The 21,940-nt window shown below is 35.9% G+C and overlaps 1 protein-coding gene across 4 annotated transcripts in view; it reads right to left on the bottom strand.

The window, feature by feature from the left end:
* Positions 1 to 21,940, bottom strand: part of Redic1 (regulator of DNA class I crossover intermediates 1) — a 110,038-nt gene that overhangs the window by 11,773 nt on the left and 76,325 nt on the right. For all 4 annotated transcript variants that reach the window (XR_015446880.1, XR_015446879.1, XM_087199941.1 and 1 more), the window contains one exon: positions 18,047 to 18,080. Coding sequence is in view for 2 of the 4 variants with exons in the window: in XM_087199941.1 (XP_087056067.1) it covers positions 18,047 to 18,080 (34 nt within the window). In the remaining 2 variants the exon portion in view is untranslated. The remainder of the gene's footprint in view (positions 1 to 18,046; positions 18,081 to 21,940) is intronic.

The following is a 21,940-nucleotide window of genomic DNA, read 5'->3' as shown; positions in this document are numbered from 1 at the left end:
GGACAAAGCCTAGTTTATTGACTCCCAAGGCATCAGATGTTTGCTAATTGAGCAAATGATTCATTCTGCAATCAAAACTGTGTGAAAAAACTATTCAAACCATCCAATTCTATATCCTTTCATTACCTGCTTAACATGCCATCTTAAGAATTAAAAGTTTAAAACTGAACTGGAAAGTAGGCCATGACCCCCTACCATGTCTAGAAATTGTAGAGCTAACAGTAGGTAATGGAATGTACAGCAATACATTTCAAATCCTACACCTTCCTATGTGCAATAAGCCATAAATAAGTACTCTCTATCCACGCCTTGGGGCAGGATGAACACTCTGCAATAGGCTCTAACCTCTACCAGATGACAGGCAGAAAGGACTCAGCTGAACTCTGAAACTTATTTCATTATTTTAGAAAGAACTTTATTTTCACAGAACAAATTCCAACAACAGAAAACATTACCCAGAAAAGGGAAAGGGAAAATTTCACTACTAACAACCTAATCTAAGGACCTTTCCTGAAAAGGTGAATTGAGTCCGTAGTTACCATAAACCCAATCATCAGCAGCAAAGAATGAACATCCTACTTACCACAGACAGGAAAGGGTAGGCTGCTGAAAATGTAAATTCAATTCAACACTTACTGAGCAACTATGTAAGGCACTATGCTGGTTACTAGGGATATGTGGCCATAAGCCTCAAAGTGTTCCTGATGTAGTAGAGAATTTTTTTTTCAGAATAAGATATGATAACAGAAGTCAAAGAAGGTACAAAAAATAGTAAAGATCCAAGTGTGATGAGCTTTAGTTAAAAGAAATGTAAAGATTTACAGTAAAAACATGAATAAAGACAGGAGGTTTTGAATGGTGAACAAATATTTTCCAAGGAGACAAGACAAAAAACAGTACATGAGATGGATGGTAAAGTATCCAAGGACACACATAGATATTTTTAAGAGTTGGTCTCTGTGTGTGTGTGGCACTGGGGATTGAGCACAGGGATTTTGCACATAGCTACATCCCCCGATTTTTAATTTTTTTTTTAATTTTGAGACATCTCACTAAGTTGCTAAAATTTCCCAGTTGAGGCTCAAACTGAGTGATTCTCCTGCCTTATCTTTCCAGAGTGCTGAGATTACAGATGTGCACTACATGCCTGGGGGGAAGCTACATTTCAAGTTGTTCACTAAGACAACTAAGGGTGGAGTACTGAAAAGTGAGCCTAGACAGAAGCAAGTCATCAGATTAAGTGCATATTCTAGGTATGAAGTGATGAGGACCTGTAATGTAGCGGTGAAACAGGGATGGAAAAGAGGCAAGAGATTCAATATCTAAAAAGCTTTCAATGAGTCTCAATTTCTACAATCAGGTAGCTTTTTAATTTTTTTCTGACTGTGACATAACATCAATATCAAAATCTGATAAAGATTTCACCTACTCTATAGAGAAAAATCTTGTGAAAATCAATCCAAACATTTTACAATAAAAACTTAAAATAGAAAAAAATGTAAAACAAAGACTGCCATAATGCATTATGATTTGGTGGGATTTACTACAAGAATGCTAAGATCCAAACTATGAAATTCATTAGTCAGATTCACCTGTTTTAAAGACCTACATCACAATAGGATATCACTTCATGCCTCTCAGAATGGCCATGATCGGATTTCCAGGAAGATGGCAGAAACAGCCTCTCCAATATTTGGAATCCACACACTGGAATATAGCAGTGTGAGTAAGTGGAGGAGGAGGGAAGTGGGTCCCTGAGATTCAGCAAGGATCTGAAGTAAGAATGAGAGCCCACAGGGAGAGTGAAGAGAGGGACCATATTCCAGAAAAGGGAGGGGGCAAGTGACACTTTCTCTTTGAGCTCAGGCTTGCAGAGTGAGAGGGGTTGCTTGAATCTGCAGAGGTGGTGACTGGTGACCCCAGAGGTCTCCATGGAGAGAGGCACCAGTGGAACGGAGCAGGGCTACAGACTGGAATGGCTAGTGAATTCTTTGGGTTCAGATGTCCCCCGGGAGAGAGTGATTGGTTGGTAGCCATTTTGGAAAGGGCTGAAAGGCAGTCAGAACTCAGAACAGCTGCAGATTGGCTCCATCTAGCAACTTCAAGGGGCAGGGTGAGGTGCAGCTGACTTCAAGCTGGTAGGCTGTCAGGGAGCCAAGATAAAGCCATCAGGGAGCTGAGTTCAAGTCAGCAGGAAGCACTTGGAATGTTGTAGGCCAAAAAACTCAGTACCAGCCTCACAGCCAGAATCCAGAAACAGGCTGAACTCCAGCAGAACTAAAGGCTCAGGTTTCCTGGGATTACCCACCACCACAATTCTACTGCTGGTTTGCTGGGATCAATCACCATAGATCTGGGCTCTGTCTGTCCCCTCTGTCAACCAGTAAAAGCAGAAACATGCCCAGACACAGACTTTTTTTTTTTCTGCTTTTCTTCCTGTCTTTGCTTTTTAATTTTCTTTATTTTTTATTTTCTATTTTTCTTGATTGTTTTTGTTTAAGAGTGAGAACATTATTTCTAGTTTTGTTCTGTTCTTGTTTCTGTTTCTTCCTTCCTTCTTTCCATCATCTCTTCTTCACCAGTTCCCAAAGCTTGTGTAATCTTCCTTTGTCCTCCAGCCTTGCTTCTAATCCCTTTCTCTTCTTCTATTTCTCTGTTTTTCCCCTAACCCTTTTAAATTTTCTCCCTGGAGGATAAATCACATATTGAAAAAAATATGTACTGTACATAATTCTCTGATTTGTTTTTATAACTACAAATCATGCTAAAGGTTAAAGGTGGCAAATTAACAGTTACCACAGTTTGTCATTTTCTAGGATGTGTTTCATGCTATTTTTTATTACTGATTGTACTACTTTAGCCAAGGTGACATAATCGTTGTAATCAGTTGTTGTTCCTTGTATGCCAAGACTGAGATTGCCTGAGGGACATAAACAACATTATAGGCCAGTGCCAAAAAACCAGGGCTAAGCCAAATAGGCAGCAATTCTTCATCTCCAATAAACTGAAGAGGCAGGATCTTGCAACAGACTCAAAACTCAAAAGCCAGCTACAATGGGAAGACATCACTGAGAAATAGTCATTTCCTAAGGGTTCTTAATATTAGCAATAAAGATAACTACCATAAACAATTTACAAGCATCAATGAATGAATCAAATTTTTTAAAAAAACACCAGAAAATGAGAAGTCACAGAAGCAAGATGCAACCCCAGACTTCCTGCTTGCCAAAGACAAACTCAGGGTGCAAAAAGGTAGAACACTTTGAAAGCCACCCACCTAGATACTCTGAAGGAGTAACAGCAGAAGTCACACAGAAAATGAATGAGGCTCTAGAAAGAATCAAATCAGAAATAATTTCTCAGATAACTTCAGAAGATGACCGTAATGAAGGTCATGATTAGTGAATCTAGAGAAGATACAGATTTAAAAAATAGAAGAGCTAAGGAAAATGATGGAAACGTTGAATACCCAACAAAGGAAGGAACTGGAATCCATGCAACAGAGTCAATCACGTACCCAGGAGATTAAAAATTCTGTTGAAAGTTTACAGGATAGAACCAATGTGAGGACAGACTATCAGATCCAGAAGACAAGATTGTGGTTAGCAATTATGAAAAGAAGGATGTCTTAAAAACAGCAAGGGACCTCAAAAAATCAATCCAACAACTAATAGATGATGGAAAGAAGAACAACATCAGATTGTTCAGTCAACAAAAAAGCAGGAGCTAGCACAAATGACATGAAAGACCTGTTCACAAAAGTAATGGCAGAAAACATCCCAAACATGAAAAACAAATTGGACATTCAGATAAGCCAGGCATATAGAACTTCAATTAGCCATGATAAAAAAAAAATCTATCCCAAGGCATATAATAGTCAGGATTCTAGAAATTCAACACAAAAACACAATATTTAAAGCTGTTAAGAGTAAAGAAACAAACTGCTTATAAAGGAAAGCCCATCAGAATTACAGCAGACTTCTCAACACAAACCTTAACTTAAGGAGAACTTGAAGTATTTCAAGCCTGAAAAGAAAACAACCTCCAACCTAGATTGATGCACCCCACAAAAATATCTTTTAAAATTGATGGAGAAATAAGATACTTCCACGACAAAGAACACCTGAAGAAATTCATGACAACCAAACCACCACTCCAAAATGTTCTGAAGGACATTCTAGAAAGAGATAACAAAGAGATAAACCCCAACACAATAAATCCACCAGACAAGGCAAGTAACTAAACAGATGGGAAAGAAAGGGAACCAACAACAGGAAAATAATATGACAAGGAAAGTCAATACATATCAGTTGTACCATCAATGTAAATGGTCTCAATTCACCAATCAAAAGAAACAGACTGGCAGAACGGATCAAGAAACAAGATCCAAAAATATGCTGCATACAAGAAACACATTTAACTCAAAAAAATTCACAGACTGAGAGGGGATTCACAGACTTGGTGAGGGATTTAGCTCAGTGGTGCCACCACCTCCCTCACAACTGCAAGGCCCCGAGTTCAATCCCTGGTACAAAAAAAAACAACAAAAAACTCCATGTGACAGGAACCTGGAAAAAAAGTAGAGATAGCTATTCTATTTGCAGAAAAAATGGATTTCAAGCCAAAACTCATCAAGAAAGTCAAAGAAGGTTCCTACATCCTAATTAAGGGAACAATCCAAGGATAACAATCAAATATTTTTGTACTAAATACCAGTGCATTCAATACATAAAATGTACTAACAGACATGAAAAATCAAGCAAACACTAATACAATTGTAATGGGGGACTTTAATATCCCATTGTCAAAAATAGATCAACTAAACAAAAAAGCAACAAGGAAATATCAGAACTGAATCAAACCTGTGAACAAATGGACTTAGTAGAGGTCTACAGAGTGTTCCACACCACAACATAAAAATACACATTCTTCTCAGCTGCACACAGGACATTCTCCAAAACAGACCACATACTTCCTCATAGAACATGCTAATATAAATACAAAGGAACTCAAATTTCCCCATGCATATTACCAGATCAGAATGCTATGAAATTGGAAATCAATGGCAAAAGAAACCACAAACACTACATCAAACACTACATAAACACATGGAAATTAATTAACACTCTCCTGAACAACTGAGTTGCAGATAAAATTAAAGAATAAAGTAGACAGTTTCTTTTTTTGTTGTTACCAGGGATCGAACTTGGGACCTTCTGGTTTCGAGGCAGGCGGTGGGACCACTGAACTAAATCTCTGGCCCAAAAGTAGATACTTTCTATAATTAAATGAAAATGACAAAACAACATACCAGAACTTACGGGGTATAACAAAAGCAATTCTACGAGGGAAATTTATAGCAGTGAATTCCCACATCAGAAAAACAGAATGAGCTCAAATAAATAACCTAATGTTGAACCTCAAGCTTCTAGAAAAAGAGCAAGTCAAGCTCAAAGCTCATATAAGGGAAGAAATTACAAATATTAGAGCAGAAATTAATGCAACTGAGACTAAGAATGAATTGAAGAGTTGCTTCTTTGAAAAAATAAAATTGACAAACTCTTAGCCAATTTTATCAATGAAAGGAAAGACTCAAATCTATACAATTAGGAATGAAAAGGGTGAAATCACAACAGATCCTGCAGAAATCCAGAAGATCATTAATAACTATTTCAAGAACCTGTATTTTAATAATATGGAAAACATGGAAGAAATGGACAGATTCCTAGATATATATGTCAGTTACTAAAGCTAAATCAAGAAGATATAAATATTCTAAATAACCCAATTATCAGTCAATGCAATTGAAGATGTAATTAAAAACCTACCAACAAAGAGAAGTCCAGGCCCTGACAGATTCACTGCTGAATTCTACAAGAAATTTAGAGAAGATATACTGCCACTACCCTCAAATTCTTTAATGAAATTGAAATGGAAGCAATACTCCCAAAGTCATTCCTGGAAATAAGAATGGTCCCATACCAAAACCAGAGAAGGTTCCAAAAACGACAGCTACAAGCCAATCTCCTTAATGAACATAGATGCAAAAATCCTCAATAAGACACTGGCAAACAGAATGCAGCAAATTATCAAGAAGATAATACCATGGCCAAGTTGGATTCATTTCAGGGATGCATGGATGGTTCAACATACACAAATCAATAAATTTAAAACACCATATTAACAGAGGCAAGGAGAAAAATCACATATTCATCTCAATAGATGCAGAAAAGGCATTTGACAAAGTCCAACACCCATGATTAAAAAAAACCCACAGAAAATTGAAATAGTCTTTATCTCAATCCGATAAAACCAATTTATGACAAACCAATAGTCAACAACATACGAAATGGTCAAAATCTGAAAGCTTTCACACTAAAATCAGCAATAAGACAAAGATGTACATTATCACCACTCTTATTCAATATAGTTCTAGAAACATTAGCCAGAATAATTAGGACAGAGAAAGAAAAGGAATAAGGATAGGAATGAAGTCAAATGATCATTATTTGCAGATGACATGATACTGTACATAAAAGATGCCAAAAACTTCATCAAAAGACTCCTAGGTTTAATAACCAAATTCAGCAGCATAACTGGATACAAAGTCAAGACTCAAAATCAATAGCAGCTTTCTTTCAGCGAGAACTGCCATCTTTTAGTAATTTCCCAAAATGACAAACACAAAGGAAAAGAGGAAAGGAACCTGGTATATGTTCTCTAGGCCTTTTAGAAAACATGGGGTTTTTCCTTTGGTCACATACATGTGTATCTACAAAAAGTGTGATATTGTAGACATCAAGGGAATGGGTACTGTTGAGAAAAGAATGCCACATAAATGTTACCATGGCAAAACTGGAAGAGTCTACAATGTTACCCAGCATGCTGTTGGCATTGTTGTAAACAAGCAAGTTAAGGGCAAGATACTTGCCAAGAGGATTGATGTGCATACTGAGCATATTAAACACTCAGAGTCTAGCTAGCTTCCTGAAACACGGCAAGGAGAATGATCAGAAAAAAAAGAAATCAAAGAGAAAGGTACCTGGGTTCAACTGAAGCACCAGCCTGCCCCACCCAGAGAAGTATACTTTGTTAAGAACCAATGGGAAGGAGCCTGAATTGCTGGAACCTATTCCCTATGAATTCATGCCATAAGCTGGGGATGAAACTCTGCCATGCAGCACCTAATTAGTGGCTGAGTGCCCTAAACCCTACTTAAAAATAAAAAATCGTCCTGTGTTGTAAGGATGGTTTTCTTGATTGAACAGGTGTGTGGTCCTTTTACCTCAGGGAAACAAATATTTGGAGCAGATTCTCATTGCACCTAGTTAACTGTGTCAGGTCTTTACTCTTCAGTGTTTTTCTTGCTGAAAGATGTGAGGCATTGTGCAGGTGTACACCTAAAGGGCCAAATATTTATGAAATATATATATTGGCTTGAAGATCCTCTAAATCAGGATGGGGACAAGACGTATCAAAATAAATGGAAATCAGTATATGGTATTTTAGTTAAATAAAATGTTTAAAGCACCCTTAAAAAATCAATAGCATTCCTGTACACAAATAACAAACTCACTGACAGAGAAATTAGAGAAACCATGCCTTTCATGACAGCATCCAAACAATGAAATATTTAGGAATCATTCTACTGAAGGAAGTAAGAGATGTTTAGAGTGAAAATTACAGTATTCTGAAAAAGGAGATCATAGAGGATTATCAGAAAATGGAAAGATATCCCTTGTTTTTGGGTAGGAAGAACTAATATAGTGAAAATGGTCACACACCCAAAATTGCTGTACAAATTTAATGCAATCTCAATCAAAATACCAATAACATACCTCACAGAACTAGAGAAAACAATCCTAAAATTCATTTGGAACTAGAAGAGCTCTAGAATAGCAAATGCAATTCTAGGCAACAAAGGAAAGGCAGAAGGCATGTCAATCCCTGGCTTCAAATTATACTACAGAGCTACTGTGATAAAAACAGCATGGTACTGGCAAAATAAAAGATTTAAGAAGGATCGATGGAACAGACTAGAGGATGAAGAAACAACTCCAAACACATTCAGCCACCTTATCTTTGACTGGAAAAAAGAAGGCTCTTTAATAAATGGTGCTGAAAAACTAGCTTTCCACATGCCAAAGATGAAAACTAGACCCATATCTCTCACCATGCACTAAACTAAAATAGAAATGGATCAAAAATCCAAATATTAAAACAGAAACACTAAATCTGCTGGAAGATAAAATAGGTAGAACTCTTGAAGACACTGGTGTAGGCAAAGACTTCAAGAACAAAACCCCAATACACAGAAAATATCACAAAGAATCTACAACTGGATCTCATCTTATTAAAAAGCTTTGCACAGCAAAAGAAACCACTAACAAGTGAAGAGACAACCCACAGAGTGGAAAAAAAAATTATGCCAGCTGTTCCTCAAAGGACTAATATCTAGAATATATAAAAAACTCAAAAAAATCAGACCCTCAGATTTAAAGACCTAATCTAAAAATGGGCATCTGAAATGAATAGACACTTCTCAGATGAAGAAGTAGAAATGGCAAATAAATATATGAAAAATGCTCAACCTCACTGGTAATTCAAGAGATGCAAATTAAAATAACGCTGAGATTCTGTCTGACTCCAGAAACAATGGTTATTATCAAGAAAACCACCAACAACAAATGCTGGTAAGGATGTGGGGAAAAAGGACTCCTTCTCCAGCATTGGTGGGAGTGTAGACTGGTGTAAAAACTATGTAAATCAGTGTAGATATTCCTCAAAAAACCCCCCAAAAACTAGAGGTTTCATTTGACCCAGCTGTTCCCCTTCTTAGTATCTTTCCAAAATAATTTTTAAAGTATTATACCACAGCAATATGTGCACACCCATGTTCATGGCGGCACAGTTTGTAACAGTTAAACCTTGGAACCATCCAAATGCCCATCAACTGAAGAATGAATAAAGATGATGTGGGTTTTTTTATACAATGGAATACTACTCAGCCATAAAGAAGACATTGCTAGGTAAATGGATGCACCTTGAGACCATACTCTTAAGAGAAATAAATTGGACCCACATGTTCAAATATCACGTTTTCTCTGATGTGAAAACCCAAAAGTGTAAATAAAGATCAAAATGTATAATAGATATTGTGAAATAGAAAGAAAATGTTCACATGAGAAGGAGAATTAGGGAGGGGTGGAAGGCAGGGTAAAGGAAAAAAAGAATAGAAGGAAGTAATAGAAACAAAGCTTTAATAAGGAGGGGAACAGAGGATGAGGGGAGGGGAAAGAAATGGGAAAAAAGAAGAATCAAGATATATCATGTATAGGTACAATGACTGTGATCCTTATGTATATGTAAAGTGTAAAATAAAATTAATTTAGAAAAAGAAGAATGGTCATGATCAAAGAAACAGGCATTGGTGAGGAAGTAGATAAATAAAAACTCTTCTGCTCTTTTGGTGGGAATTTAAAACCATACAGTCATTATAGCAAGTATTATGAAGTTTCTTCAAAAAGTTAAAAAGTAGAACTACTATATGATCTATCAATCTCACATCTGGATATATAAACAAAAAGCAAAAATAGGATCTAAAAGGAAGATTTACACTCACATGCAGCATTATTCACAATAGCCAATGTGTTGTTGATTGTATCACTTGGGCTAAGGTGTTGTGATTGATCTAATCAGTTGTCTTTCCTGGTATAATGAAAATGAGACAGCCTCAGAGCCATTAGAAACTCAAAATCTAAATACCAGCTATATCTGGAAGACACCTCTGAGAAGCAATCATTCTGTAGGGGTTCTAAATACAAGCAACAAAGATACTTACAATAAGCAGTATCAAAGTATCAACCCAGGAATTAAACCAAGGACAGTACCAACAACAAAAATAGAAATGAGAAGACATTTAAGCCAGGCACAAACTCAGACTTCCAGCCCACCAAAGGCAAATTCTGGGGGAAATGAGGCGGAAAAGTCTGATAATCAACCACCTGGACACCCTGAACTGATAGCACAGGAGGTAACAAAACAGATGAATGAGGCTCTAGAAAAATTCAAAACAGAAATAATCTCCCAGATAACTACAGAATTGGTGAGCAAAATGAAAGACATGAATAGTCTTTAGAACAGAAACAGATAAAAAAAAATCGATGAGTTCAGGACCATGATGGAAACCATGAATGCCCCACACAGGAAAGAAACGGAAACCATGAATGTCCAACATAGGAAAGAAATGGAATCCATGAAACTCTTAAAAATAGTACGAGACCATAAGAAATCAATCCAACAGCTCCTAGATGATGCAAAGAAGAATAATATAAGACTGACAGGAGTCCATGAAAAAGCAGAAGAAATTACAAATGTATAGAATTAATGACAGAAAACTTCCCAAACAAGGCAAAAAAATTTGACATACAGATAAGTGAGGCATAGAGGACTCCAACTAGCCATGATAAAAAAAAAAAAAAAAAAACTACACCCAGACATGTAATAATCAAGATCCCAGAAATCCAACAGAAGAACAAAATACTAGAAGCAGTTAGAGAAAAGAAACAAATCACATGCAAAGGAAAGTACATCAGAATCACAGCAGACTTTTCAACACAAACCCTCAAGTCAAGAAGAGCCTGGAATGAAGTATTTCAAGCCCTAAAAGAACACAACCTCCAACCTAGACTGATGTATCCTGCAAAACTATCTTTCAAAATTGATGGGGAAATAAGATACTTCCTTGACAGAGAACACCTGAGAAACTTTATGAATACTTAACCAGCACTCCAAACAATTCTAAACAATATCCTAGAAAAAGACAATGAAGGTCACAACTCCATGAGGCCCAACAAAGCAAATTCATCAGGGAAGGCAAGGAATTAAAGAGAGAGGGAGAAAAATAAAGAAGAACCAACAATAGGAAAATAACATGACAATGATAAGTCAATATGTATCAATTATAACCATCAATGTTAATGGCCTCAATTCACCAATCAAAAGAAATAGACTGGCAGGATGGATTAAGAAGCAAAATCCAAAAATATGCTGCATACAAGAAATACACCTAGTTCAAAAAGAAACTCATAGACTGAAAGTAAAAGGATGGAAAACAGTTCTCCATGCATTAGAAACCCAGAAAAAAGCAGGGGTAGCTATCTTATTTGCAGACAAAGTAAATTTCAAACCAAAGCTAATTAAGAGAGACAAAGAAGGTGACTACATCCTTGTAAAGGGAATGATCCAAGAGGAAGAGATGACAGTCAAAAATATATATGCACCAAATACTAATGCCCCCAACTATACAAGTATTAGGGGACATAAAAAAAATCAAATAAGCACTAATACAATTGTAGTAGAGGACCTCAATACCTCACTGTCACAAATAGAAAGATCATCTAGACAAAAAATCAACAATGAAATACTTGAACTGAATCAAGCTTTTGAACAAATGGACTTAATAGACGTTTACAGAGTGTTCCACCCCAAAGAATCAGAATATACATTCTTTTCAGCTGCACACCAGTCATTCTCCAAAATAGACCACATAGTAGCTCATAGAACATGTGTAAGTACATGCAAAGGAACTGAAGTTCCCATGTATATTATCAGACCATAGTGCAATTAAACTGGAGATCAATAGCATAAGAAATCACAAGAACTTCACAAACACATGGAAATTGATAACACTCTCCTGAACAACCAATGGATCACAGGGGAAATTAAAGAAGAAATTGGACAGTTTTTACAAATAAATTATAATGCCAATAGAACATACAGGAATCTATGGGACACAATGAAAGCAGTTCCACAAGAGAAATTCATAGCAGTGAATACCCACAGTAGGAAAACAGAGCAAGCTCAAATAAACATCCTAATGCTGAATCTTAAGCTCCTAGAAGAAGAGCAAGACAAACCCAAAGCTCGTACAAGAAAGGAAATTATAAAGATTAGATCAGAAATCAATGCAATGGAGACTAAAAGAACTATACAAAAAATCAATTAATCGAAGAGTTGGTTTTTTGAAAGAATAAAGAAAATCAATAAACCTTTAGCCAACCTTATCAAAAAAAGGAAAAAAAAGGCTCAAATCCATGCAATTAGGAATGAAAAAGCTAAAAGCACAACAGATCCAGCAGAACTTCAGAGGATCATCAATACTTAGAGAACCTGTACTCTAATAAAATGGAAAACACAGACAAATGGACAGATTTCTAGATACATATGAATTACCAAAGTTGAATGAAGAAGATATAAAAATTCTAAACACCCCAATTACAATGAGTGAAATTGAAAATGAAATTAAAAATCTACCAACAAAGAAAAGCCCAGGTCCTGATGGCTTCGCTGCTGAAATCTGCAAGACATTTAGAGAAGAACTATTGCCACTACTCTTTAAACTTTTCCATGAAATTGAAAGGGAAGCAATACTTCCAAATTCATTCCTGGAAGCAAGTATTACTTTGATTCCAAAACCAGGGAAAGACCCAACCAAAAAAAGAGAACTACAGGCCAATCTCCCTAATGAACATAGATGCAAAAATCCTCAGTAAGATACTGGCAAACAGAATATAGAGGGTCATCAAGAAGCTCATACACCCTGACCAAGTGGGATTCATCACAGGGATGCAAGGATGGTTCAACATATGTAAATCAATAAATGTAATACACTATATTAACAGAATCAAGGACAAAAACCATATGATCACCTCAACAGATACAGAAAAAGCATTCCATAAAATCCAACACCTATTCATGATAAAAACCCTACAGAAAATTGGAATAGAAGGTCTTTATCTCAATTTGATAAAGGCTATCTATGAAAAACTAACAGCCAACATCATACTAAATGGTGAAAAACTGAAATCCTTCACGCTAAAATCAGGAACAAGACAAGGATGCCCACTATCACCACTCCTGTTCAATATAGTTCTAAAAACATTAACCACAGCTGTGGGAAATTGTAGAATTTAGTTATCTAGTTGTAAGAATTGATCACAAGAAGTTTGTTGACTGAGAAAATTAAGAAGTCATTTCTGGGAAACTCCACAAGTCTGTTTGTTAAAAGAATGCCAGGAAACTTTGAGAGACATTGTAAAAGTTTCACGGGAGAAAAACAGGTTTTCCTAGTTTTCTTATTTACCATTGTCCAAGATCAGAGAACCACGACCCAATGACTCTACAGGTGGTGAGAGAGATAGGAGTCACTATTTACATCTGTGATGTTTGCAGTGGGCTGGTGGGCTTGATTTCTGCTGAAGTTGCCCTGCTTTCTTGATACCATCTGATAAGAAGAGGGCTTTCATGTACTCTTTGATGTATGGGATTGGTGAGCGGAAATGGGGGACTTATAAATTCGCCTGTAGCTTTTATGAGTCATTTAAAGTCACTTCTTGTCACCAGAGGTTAAAATCAGAAAGACAATAGCCAGAATAACTAAGCTGCTTTCCTACATGAATAAAAGCCCTACTTCTTTCCTTTGTGATTGTCGAACAGTGTCAGAGGAATAAACTGCTTTTCATCCCCCAGGCTGTCTCCTTTTCTTTCTTTAAAGGTCGATCTCTCCAGGGTCTCAGGTCTCCCTTTAGAGAGACCACCCACACACAGCAATTAGAAAAGAGATAGAAATAAAAGGAATAAAGATAGGAAAGGAAGAAGGTAAACTGTCATTATTTGCTGATGATATGATACTTTACATAGAAGACTCAAAAAACTCTGCCAAAAGACTTTTAGACTTAATTGATAGATTCAGTAGAGTAGCTGGATACAAGGTCAACACTCAAAAAACAATAGCCTTCTTGTACACAAATAATAGACTCACTGAAAGAGGAATTAGGGAAACAATTCCTTTCATAATAGCATCCAAAAAAGAAAATTTAGGAATCCATCTAACAAAGGAAGCAAAAGACCTCTACATTAAGAACTACAGCACTCTGAAAAAAGAGATCAAAGAGGATATAAGAAAATGGAAAGAAATCCCTTGCTCCTGGGTAGGAAAAACCAATACAGTGAAAATGGCCATGCTTTCAAAACTGCTATACAGATTAAATGCAATCCTGATTGAAATCCCAACAGCATATTTCACAGAACTAGAGAAAACAATCCAAAAATTCATCTGCAACCAGAAGAAACCTAGAAGAGCAAAAGCAATTCTAGGCAACACAGTCATGGCAGGGGGTATCAAAATTCCCAACTTGAAACTGTACTACAAAGCAACTGTGATAAAAACAGCATGGTACTGGCAAAGAAACATACTCGAGGATCAGTGGAATAGATTAGAAGATGCAGAAACAACTCCAGACATACTCAGCTACCTCATCTTTGACAAAGGAGCAAGCCAACCATCCTCACTGGAGGAAAGATAGTCTCTTTAATAAATGGTGTTGGAAAACCTGGATTTCAGCCTGCCAAAAATTATAACTATAACCCTATCTTTCGCCATGCACTAAACTAAAATCGAAGTGGATTAAAGATCTAAATATTAAAACAGAAAAACCAAACTTGCTGGAAGATAAGTTAGGTAGAACTCCCAAAGACACTGACATGTAGTATGGGAATAGCACAAAGAATCAAAATCTGGGATCTCATCTTATTAAAAAGCTTCTGCACTACAAGAGAAACCACCAACAGAGCTAACAGACAACCTACAATGTGGGAAAAATTTTTACCAGCTGTTCCTCAGACAAAGGTCTACTATCTAGAATATATAAAGAACTAAAAAAAATGAGACCCCCCCAAATATAAAGACCCAGTTCAAAAGTTGGCATCTCAAATGAACAGACTCATTTCTCAGACAAATAAAAGCAGCAAATAAACATATGAAAAAAATGTTCAACATCACCGGTCATTTGAGAGATGCAGATGAAAACAACTCTGAGATTCCACCTTACCCCAGAAAGAATGGGTGCTATCAAGATATCATCCAATAACAAATGCTGGCAGGATTGTGGGGAGAAAGGAACACTTCTTCATTGTTGATGGGAGTGCAGACTGGTGCAACCACTGTGGAAATCAGTATGGAGATACCTCAGAGAACTAGGACTAGAGGTCCTATTTGGCCCAGCTATTCCTCTGCTGGGTATCTTCCCAAAAGAATTAAAAGAATCATACCACAGTGATATATGCACACCCATGTTTATTCTAGCATAGTTTGTAATAGCTAAAACTTGGAAACAGCCCAATTGCCCATCAAATGGAGTCTGGATAGAGAAAATGCGGGTTTTTAAAAAATAAAATGGATTACTACTCAGCCATAAAGAATGAGAAACCAGAGATATTTATAGCTAAGTGGATGCACATTGAGGCCATACTCTTAAATGAAACAAATAGAACACACATGTGTAAGTACCGAATAGTTTCTCTGGTGTAAAAAACTAAAAAGTGTAAAAATAAAAATGTATAATTGATTTTGTGAAATAGGAAGAAAATGTTTAAAGGAATAGGGGAAGTGGGAGGGGAAGGGGAAAGGAGGGAAAAGAAAAAATATGAGAAAAGGTAAAACATGGAAACAAAGTCTTTGTAAATAGGGAAGGGTGGAGGGGGTGAAGGGAGCACAGGGAATGGGGCAAAAATAAGAACCAAGATACATTATGTAAAGGTACAAGATCCCAATGATGAATGTAATTATATTGTATACCTCAAATGTACCAATAAACTAAATGAAAAAAAAAAAGAAGAGCTCTTAAATATCAAGAGAAAAGGCAAAAACCCAATTGGTCAAAAGAGGAATGGAGAGTGCACAGAAAAAGGAATGTAACATTTTTTAAAAAGAAAAGAACATTTTGAAAAGATATTTAACTTCACAGACAGAAAGAGAAATGCAAACCAGTATTTCTATCTATCGATCTCAGAATTCCAAAAATTCCTAAATTTGGCCACAATCCCTGCTGATGAGTCTATGGAATAACATGCATTTGCTGGTCCAACTGCTAAATGGTGTAAATGAGGAATTTGGTAAAATCTATCAAAATGGAAATCTGGCAATATGTACCAACTACTAGTGTACTCTCCTTTGACTAAGCAATCCCACTCCCAGAAATTACCCCTAAAGTGCACCTCTCCAAAAAGAAATATATACTTTCCTCATAGCACAGACACAACACCCTATACATACAACTTCAAGGAATTTATTTTGGCTCACATTTTTGGTCTATAGTGGACTGGCTCCAAGGCAGGAAGGACATGATGAAAATGTCTGGCAGAAGAAAGGTGCTCACATCATAGCAGCCAGGAGGCAGAGAAGGCAGAGAAGGGAGGAGTCAGGGAGGGATTTACACCCTTCCTTGTGATGGCCCTAGTAACCCACCTCTTCCAACCAGACCCCAATTCCTAACAGAAACTCAGCTACAGCAGCACTCCCACAATCCAATCACCTTTCAAACGCCTTGAGGCTTTGGGGGACAATTTAGATCCAAACTTAATACATACACAAAGCTGTGTACCTATAGAATTTATAAGAACAAGATATTGGAAATGGCCTAAATGCTCACCCGCAGGGCACTGATTGAATGAACTACAGTCCAAGTCCATACACACAAACTGATTACTAATCATAAATGAAGGATGAAAATATCCAGTAATGACATGAAAGAACCTACAGGATATTTTATTTAGTAAACACATTCATTTCATTCTTAAAATACATAGATTGAGAAATGCAGAGAACTAAAATTCATGGCTATGTACATGTTTTTACATGGTTTAGGTTCTATTGGGGGGGTGAAGAGAGACTGTAATAAAAGCCACAACCCAACAAAAACACTCATATTTAAAGAAACAAGGAAAGTCAGACTGTTTTATATATTTTTAAAATTAAATTTTAAAAAGTCCAAAGGTGTCTAGGATATCCTAGCACACTGGATAATGTGAAGAACTATTCTAGACAAAATACCTAAAAAGTTAGCTGAATATAAAACTCTGTCCATAAAATGTAAGCATAGAATGAAAATACTCAGATAGGAAGTATATGCTACATATAAGCCTACAAGCAGTTAGTATCCAGGATTCAAAAAAGATAATATGGCAAATTCAGCTGTAGATAGATACAGATATAGAAAAGACACATGCCATAAAGAAAACCAGACTTACTGAAAGAAACACGGGCAAAAGACATGAAATATATTTCACAGATGAAATACAGACAGCCAATTAACATAATTAGTATTGAGAAAAATATAAATTAAAACTACAATGAGATATCAGATTACCAACAATGATAGAGAACTGGCATTGCAGTGGTGAAACAATGCGACTGAGACTATCTTTTGCCGGTGGCAGGTTAAACAGACATAAATATTTTAGAAAATAATTTTGCATATTAAAAAAGGTATAGATGTGCCTATTATATGAACTAGCAATTCTATTCCTAGAAATATTACTCTAGAGGAACTTTGTAAATGTGTAACAGAAGAACAATCAAGAGCAGCAAAGAGAGAAATACTTGAAACAATTAAACATCTACTGCCAGAAGATCATTGGCAAAAATTTTGGCATATTCACAAACCAGAATGCTATATAGCACTAAAAAAATAGTGTATCAGAGGGGATGAACCTCAAAATATAATACTAGATGAAAAACACAAAGTTGCAGCAAACATATAAAGTTCCTTCAATATGTAGAAAGTTTAAAATGAAGCAACGGAAAGTCTGTGTGTGATTACATCACATACATACAGAAACAAAAACAAATTCAGGATAATAGTTACCTCTAGGGGGCAAGATAGGAAGTGAAATTAAGGATATTTTCAAAAGTACAGTATTCATATTATTCCTTAACCTACATAGTTGAGTACAAGGGTATTTGTTTCATTAAAGTATACATTTACACTATGTGTATTCATCATATATATGTTGTGAAAAATATAAAGTACTTTTTAAAAGCCAATTGCATTACTAGTATAAACTAGGATATCTAGAAAATACTTACTTGCTGGTAAAAAAAATTTTAAACTCAGAATTGATTTCTATTTAGTTGTTAGTTTTCTAAAAACATAAAATTCACTTGTACAGTTATACTGACAGATTTTCTTAGTAAATGTTGGCCTGCCTTTTAAAGAACATGTTCCTCCTTCCATCAGAATCTAGAAGAAAATAAAACATTAATAATTTCCAAGTGTACATGATAATATCCACTCATAATTGCTCTCTCAATACTATCAGTCGATTTTATAATATTCTTCCTTTATATTCCTTTAATTCAACAAAGATGATTTCACAAAGAAAAATTAGCCTGAGAACTATAAAATGAAATTTAAATTGGTTTAGAAACAGCAAGCAACAAAATAGACACTTCCTAAGAAATAAATTACTGACACAAATAAAAGGAAGCAAGTAACTATGGTAAATGCACATGAAAAAAGACAAGATCCTAGAGCACTTTGTTCTTATTCTTTCTGATTTCTAAAGCTGCGGTCATTGCTTACGTTTTTTTTAAAATTAGTAAAAGCTTAGCAGTATGACTTTTCTACACAATACAAACATCGGTTTTGATTTTCATCACACATTTCATAACTTGTAATTTATTTTTATTTCCTTTTTAAAAAAAATAATCCAGAGTATTTTTCAATTTCCAGGAAGTTAAAGGAAGTTAAGCAGCATGTTTTGGTCAACTTCAAATTTTCTGAATTTTAATTAGAAAATGTAGATATGAACCACTCCTTTGCTAATTTTTTAGATTTTTTAATGACCTACCACATAAATTATATTTGCAAATACATCATGGATTTAAAGAAAAAGTTTTCTATGTATTCTCCATTGGTAGGATACTGAGTTAATTCAGATAAGATAAAGGACAAACCTGATTCTTCTTGCACACACAGCTAGATTAACTTCCTAGCCTCAACTGCAGTTGGTCTGGACATGTAATTTAATTTCTGATTATGGGAAGACAGTAACATACATTACTTCCAATGGAGGCCCACAAAAATTTGTTTGGCAGTTCACTTCCAATTCCCTTTGGTTATCTGATATCAACATCCATAACAAATACAGAAACCACCACTCAAAGGTAATGAGTCTCTGAATAGCTCCATGGAGCAGAGCCTCTTCTGTAACCCCACTACTTCTTGATTTAAAAGTCCACTGTTCTTCTCTTGAGATTTTCAAGCCTTAAACTTGCACCACAAAAAAAAATCAATAAATCAGAGTTGGTTTTTTGAAAGAATAAATAAAATCGATAAACCTTTAGCCAACCTTATCAAAAAAAGGAAAGAAAGGGCTCAACACCATGCAATTAAAAATGAAAAAGGTGAAGCACAACAGATCCAGCAGAAATCCAGAGGATCATCAATACCTACTTCGAGAACCTTTACTCTAATAAAATGGAAAACACAAAAGAAATGGACAGATTCCTAGATACATATGAATTGCCAAAGTTAAATAAAGAGAATATAGAAATTCTAAACACCCCAATTACAATGAGTGAAATTGACAATATAATAAAAAATTTACCAACAAAGAAAAGTTCAGGTCCTGATGGCTTCACTGCTGAATTCTACAAGACATTTAAAGACGAACTATTGCCATTACTCTTCAAACTCATCAATGAAATTGAAGGGGAAGTAATACTTTCAAATTCATTCCTGGAAGCAAGTGTTACTTTGATTCCAAAACCAGGGAAAGACCCAACCCAAAAAAGAGAACTACAGGCCAATCTCCCTAATGAACATAGATGTAAAAATCCTCAACAAGATACTGGCAAACAGAATACAGACGGTCATCAAGAAGATCATACACCCTGACCAAGTCAGATTTATCCCAGGGATGCAAGGATGGTTCAACATTCGTAAATCAATAAATGTAATACACTATATTAACAGAGCCAAGGACAAAAACCATATGATCATCTCAATAGATGCAGAAAAAGCATTCAACAAAATCCAACACCCATTCATGATAAAAATGCTACAGAAAATTGGAATAGAAGGTCTTTATCTCAACCTGATTAAGGCTATCTATGAAAAGCCAACAGCCAACATCATACTGAAAAAAACTGAAAAACTTTCATACTAAAATCAGGAACAAGACAAGATGTCCACTATCACCACTCCTGTTCAATATAGTTCTGGAAACATTAACCACAGCAATTAGAAAAAGAGAAAGAAATAAGAGGAGTAAAGACAGGAAAGGAAGAAGTGAAAGTGTCATTATTTGCTGATGATATGATACTTTACATAGAAGACCCAAAAAACTCTGCCAAAAGACTTAAGACTTCTAGACTTAATTGATAGATTCAGTAGAGTAGCTGGATACAAGGTCAACACTCAAAAAACAATAGCCTTCGTATACACAAATAACAGACTCACTGAGAGAGAAATTAGGGAAACAATTCCTTTTACAATAGCATCCAAAAAAATGAAATATCTAGGAATCAATCTACCAAAGGAAGCAAAAGACCTCTACACTGAAAACTATAGCACTCTGAAAAAAAGAGACTGAAGAAGATATAAGAAAATGGAAAGACATCCCTTGTTCCTGGGTAGGAAGAACCAATATAGTGAAAATGGCCATGCTTCCAAAACTGCTATATAGATTTAATGCAATCCTGATTGAAATTCCAACAGTATATTTCACAGAACTAGAGAAAATAATCCAAAAATTCATTTGGAACCTGAAGAGACCTAGAATAGCAAAAGCAATTCTAAGCAACAGAGACATGGCAGGGGGTATCACAATCCCCAACTTGAAACTATACTACAAAGCTACTGTGATAAAAACAATATGGTAGTGGCAAAGAAACAGACCTGAGGATCAATAGGATAGATTAGAAGATGCAGAAACAACTCCAGAAATACTCAGCCACCTCACCTTTGACAAAGAAGCCAACTACCCTCATTGAAGGAACGATATCCTATTTAATAAACAGTGTTGGAAAAAGTGGACTTCAACCTGCCAAAGATTAAAACTAGACCCATATCTATCACCATGCACTAAACTAAGATCGAAGTGGATTAAAGATCTAAATATTAAAACTGAAACACTAAACTTGCTGGAAGATAAGTTAGGTAGAACTCTCAAAGACATTGGCATAGGAAAAGACTTTATGAATAAAACCTCAGTAGCATGGGAACTAGCACAAAGAATCAACAACTGGGATTTCATTGTATTAAAAAGCTTTCTGCACCACAAGAGAAACCACCAACAGAGCTAAGAGACAACCTACAATGTGGGAACTAATTTTTAGCTGCTGTATCTCAGACAAAGGACCACTATCTAGAATATATAAAGAACTGAAAAAAATCAGAGTCCCCCAATTCAAAGACCCAATTCAAAAGTGGGCATCTGAGATGAACAGATATTTCTCAGACAAAGAAGTAAAAGCAGCAAATAAAACATATGAAAAAAAATGTTCAACATCACTGGTCATTCTAGAGATGCAGATGAAAGCAACACTGAGATTCCACCTCACCCCACAAAGAATGGCTGCTATCATGAAATCAACCAATAACAACTGCTGGCAGGGGTGTGGGGAGAAAGGAACCCTTCTCCATTGTCGGTGGGAGTGCAGACTGGCACAACCACTGTGGAAATCAGTATGGAGATACCTCAAAGAACTAGGACTAGAGGTCCCATTTGACCCACATATTCCCCTGCTGGGTATCTTCCCAAATGAATTAAAAGAATCATACCACAGCGATATATGTGCACCCATGTTTATAGTGGCACAGTTTGTAATAGCTAAAGCTTGGAAACAGCCCAAGTGCCCAACAACTGGAAACTGCATAAAGATGTGGGTTTTTTTTATAAAATGGAGTACTACTCAGCCATAAAGAATGAGAAACTAGAGACATTTATAGCTAAATGGATGCATATTGAGGCCATACTCTTAAGTTCTTTGAAGTGTCTTAAAAGGTGTTTTTACTTCTAAGTCTAAGCCATGATTTTCCAAGTGTAATAAAATATGAGAAAAGTGTACCTAGAAAAAAATTTTAATAAAAGCTAA

The sequence above is a fragment of the Heterocephalus glaber genome, unplaced genomic scaffold (assembly GCF_053883595.1).
Source record: "Heterocephalus glaber isolate CG9 unplaced genomic scaffold, H.glaber_assembly_v1.0 deba00001733, whole genome shotgun sequence".
Lineage (NCBI taxonomy): Eukaryota > Metazoa > Chordata > Mammalia > Rodentia > Bathyergidae > Heterocephalus > Heterocephalus glaber.
The sequence above is the reverse complement of the archived record's forward strand: the minus strand, read 5'-3'. Positions and strand labels throughout refer to the sequence as shown.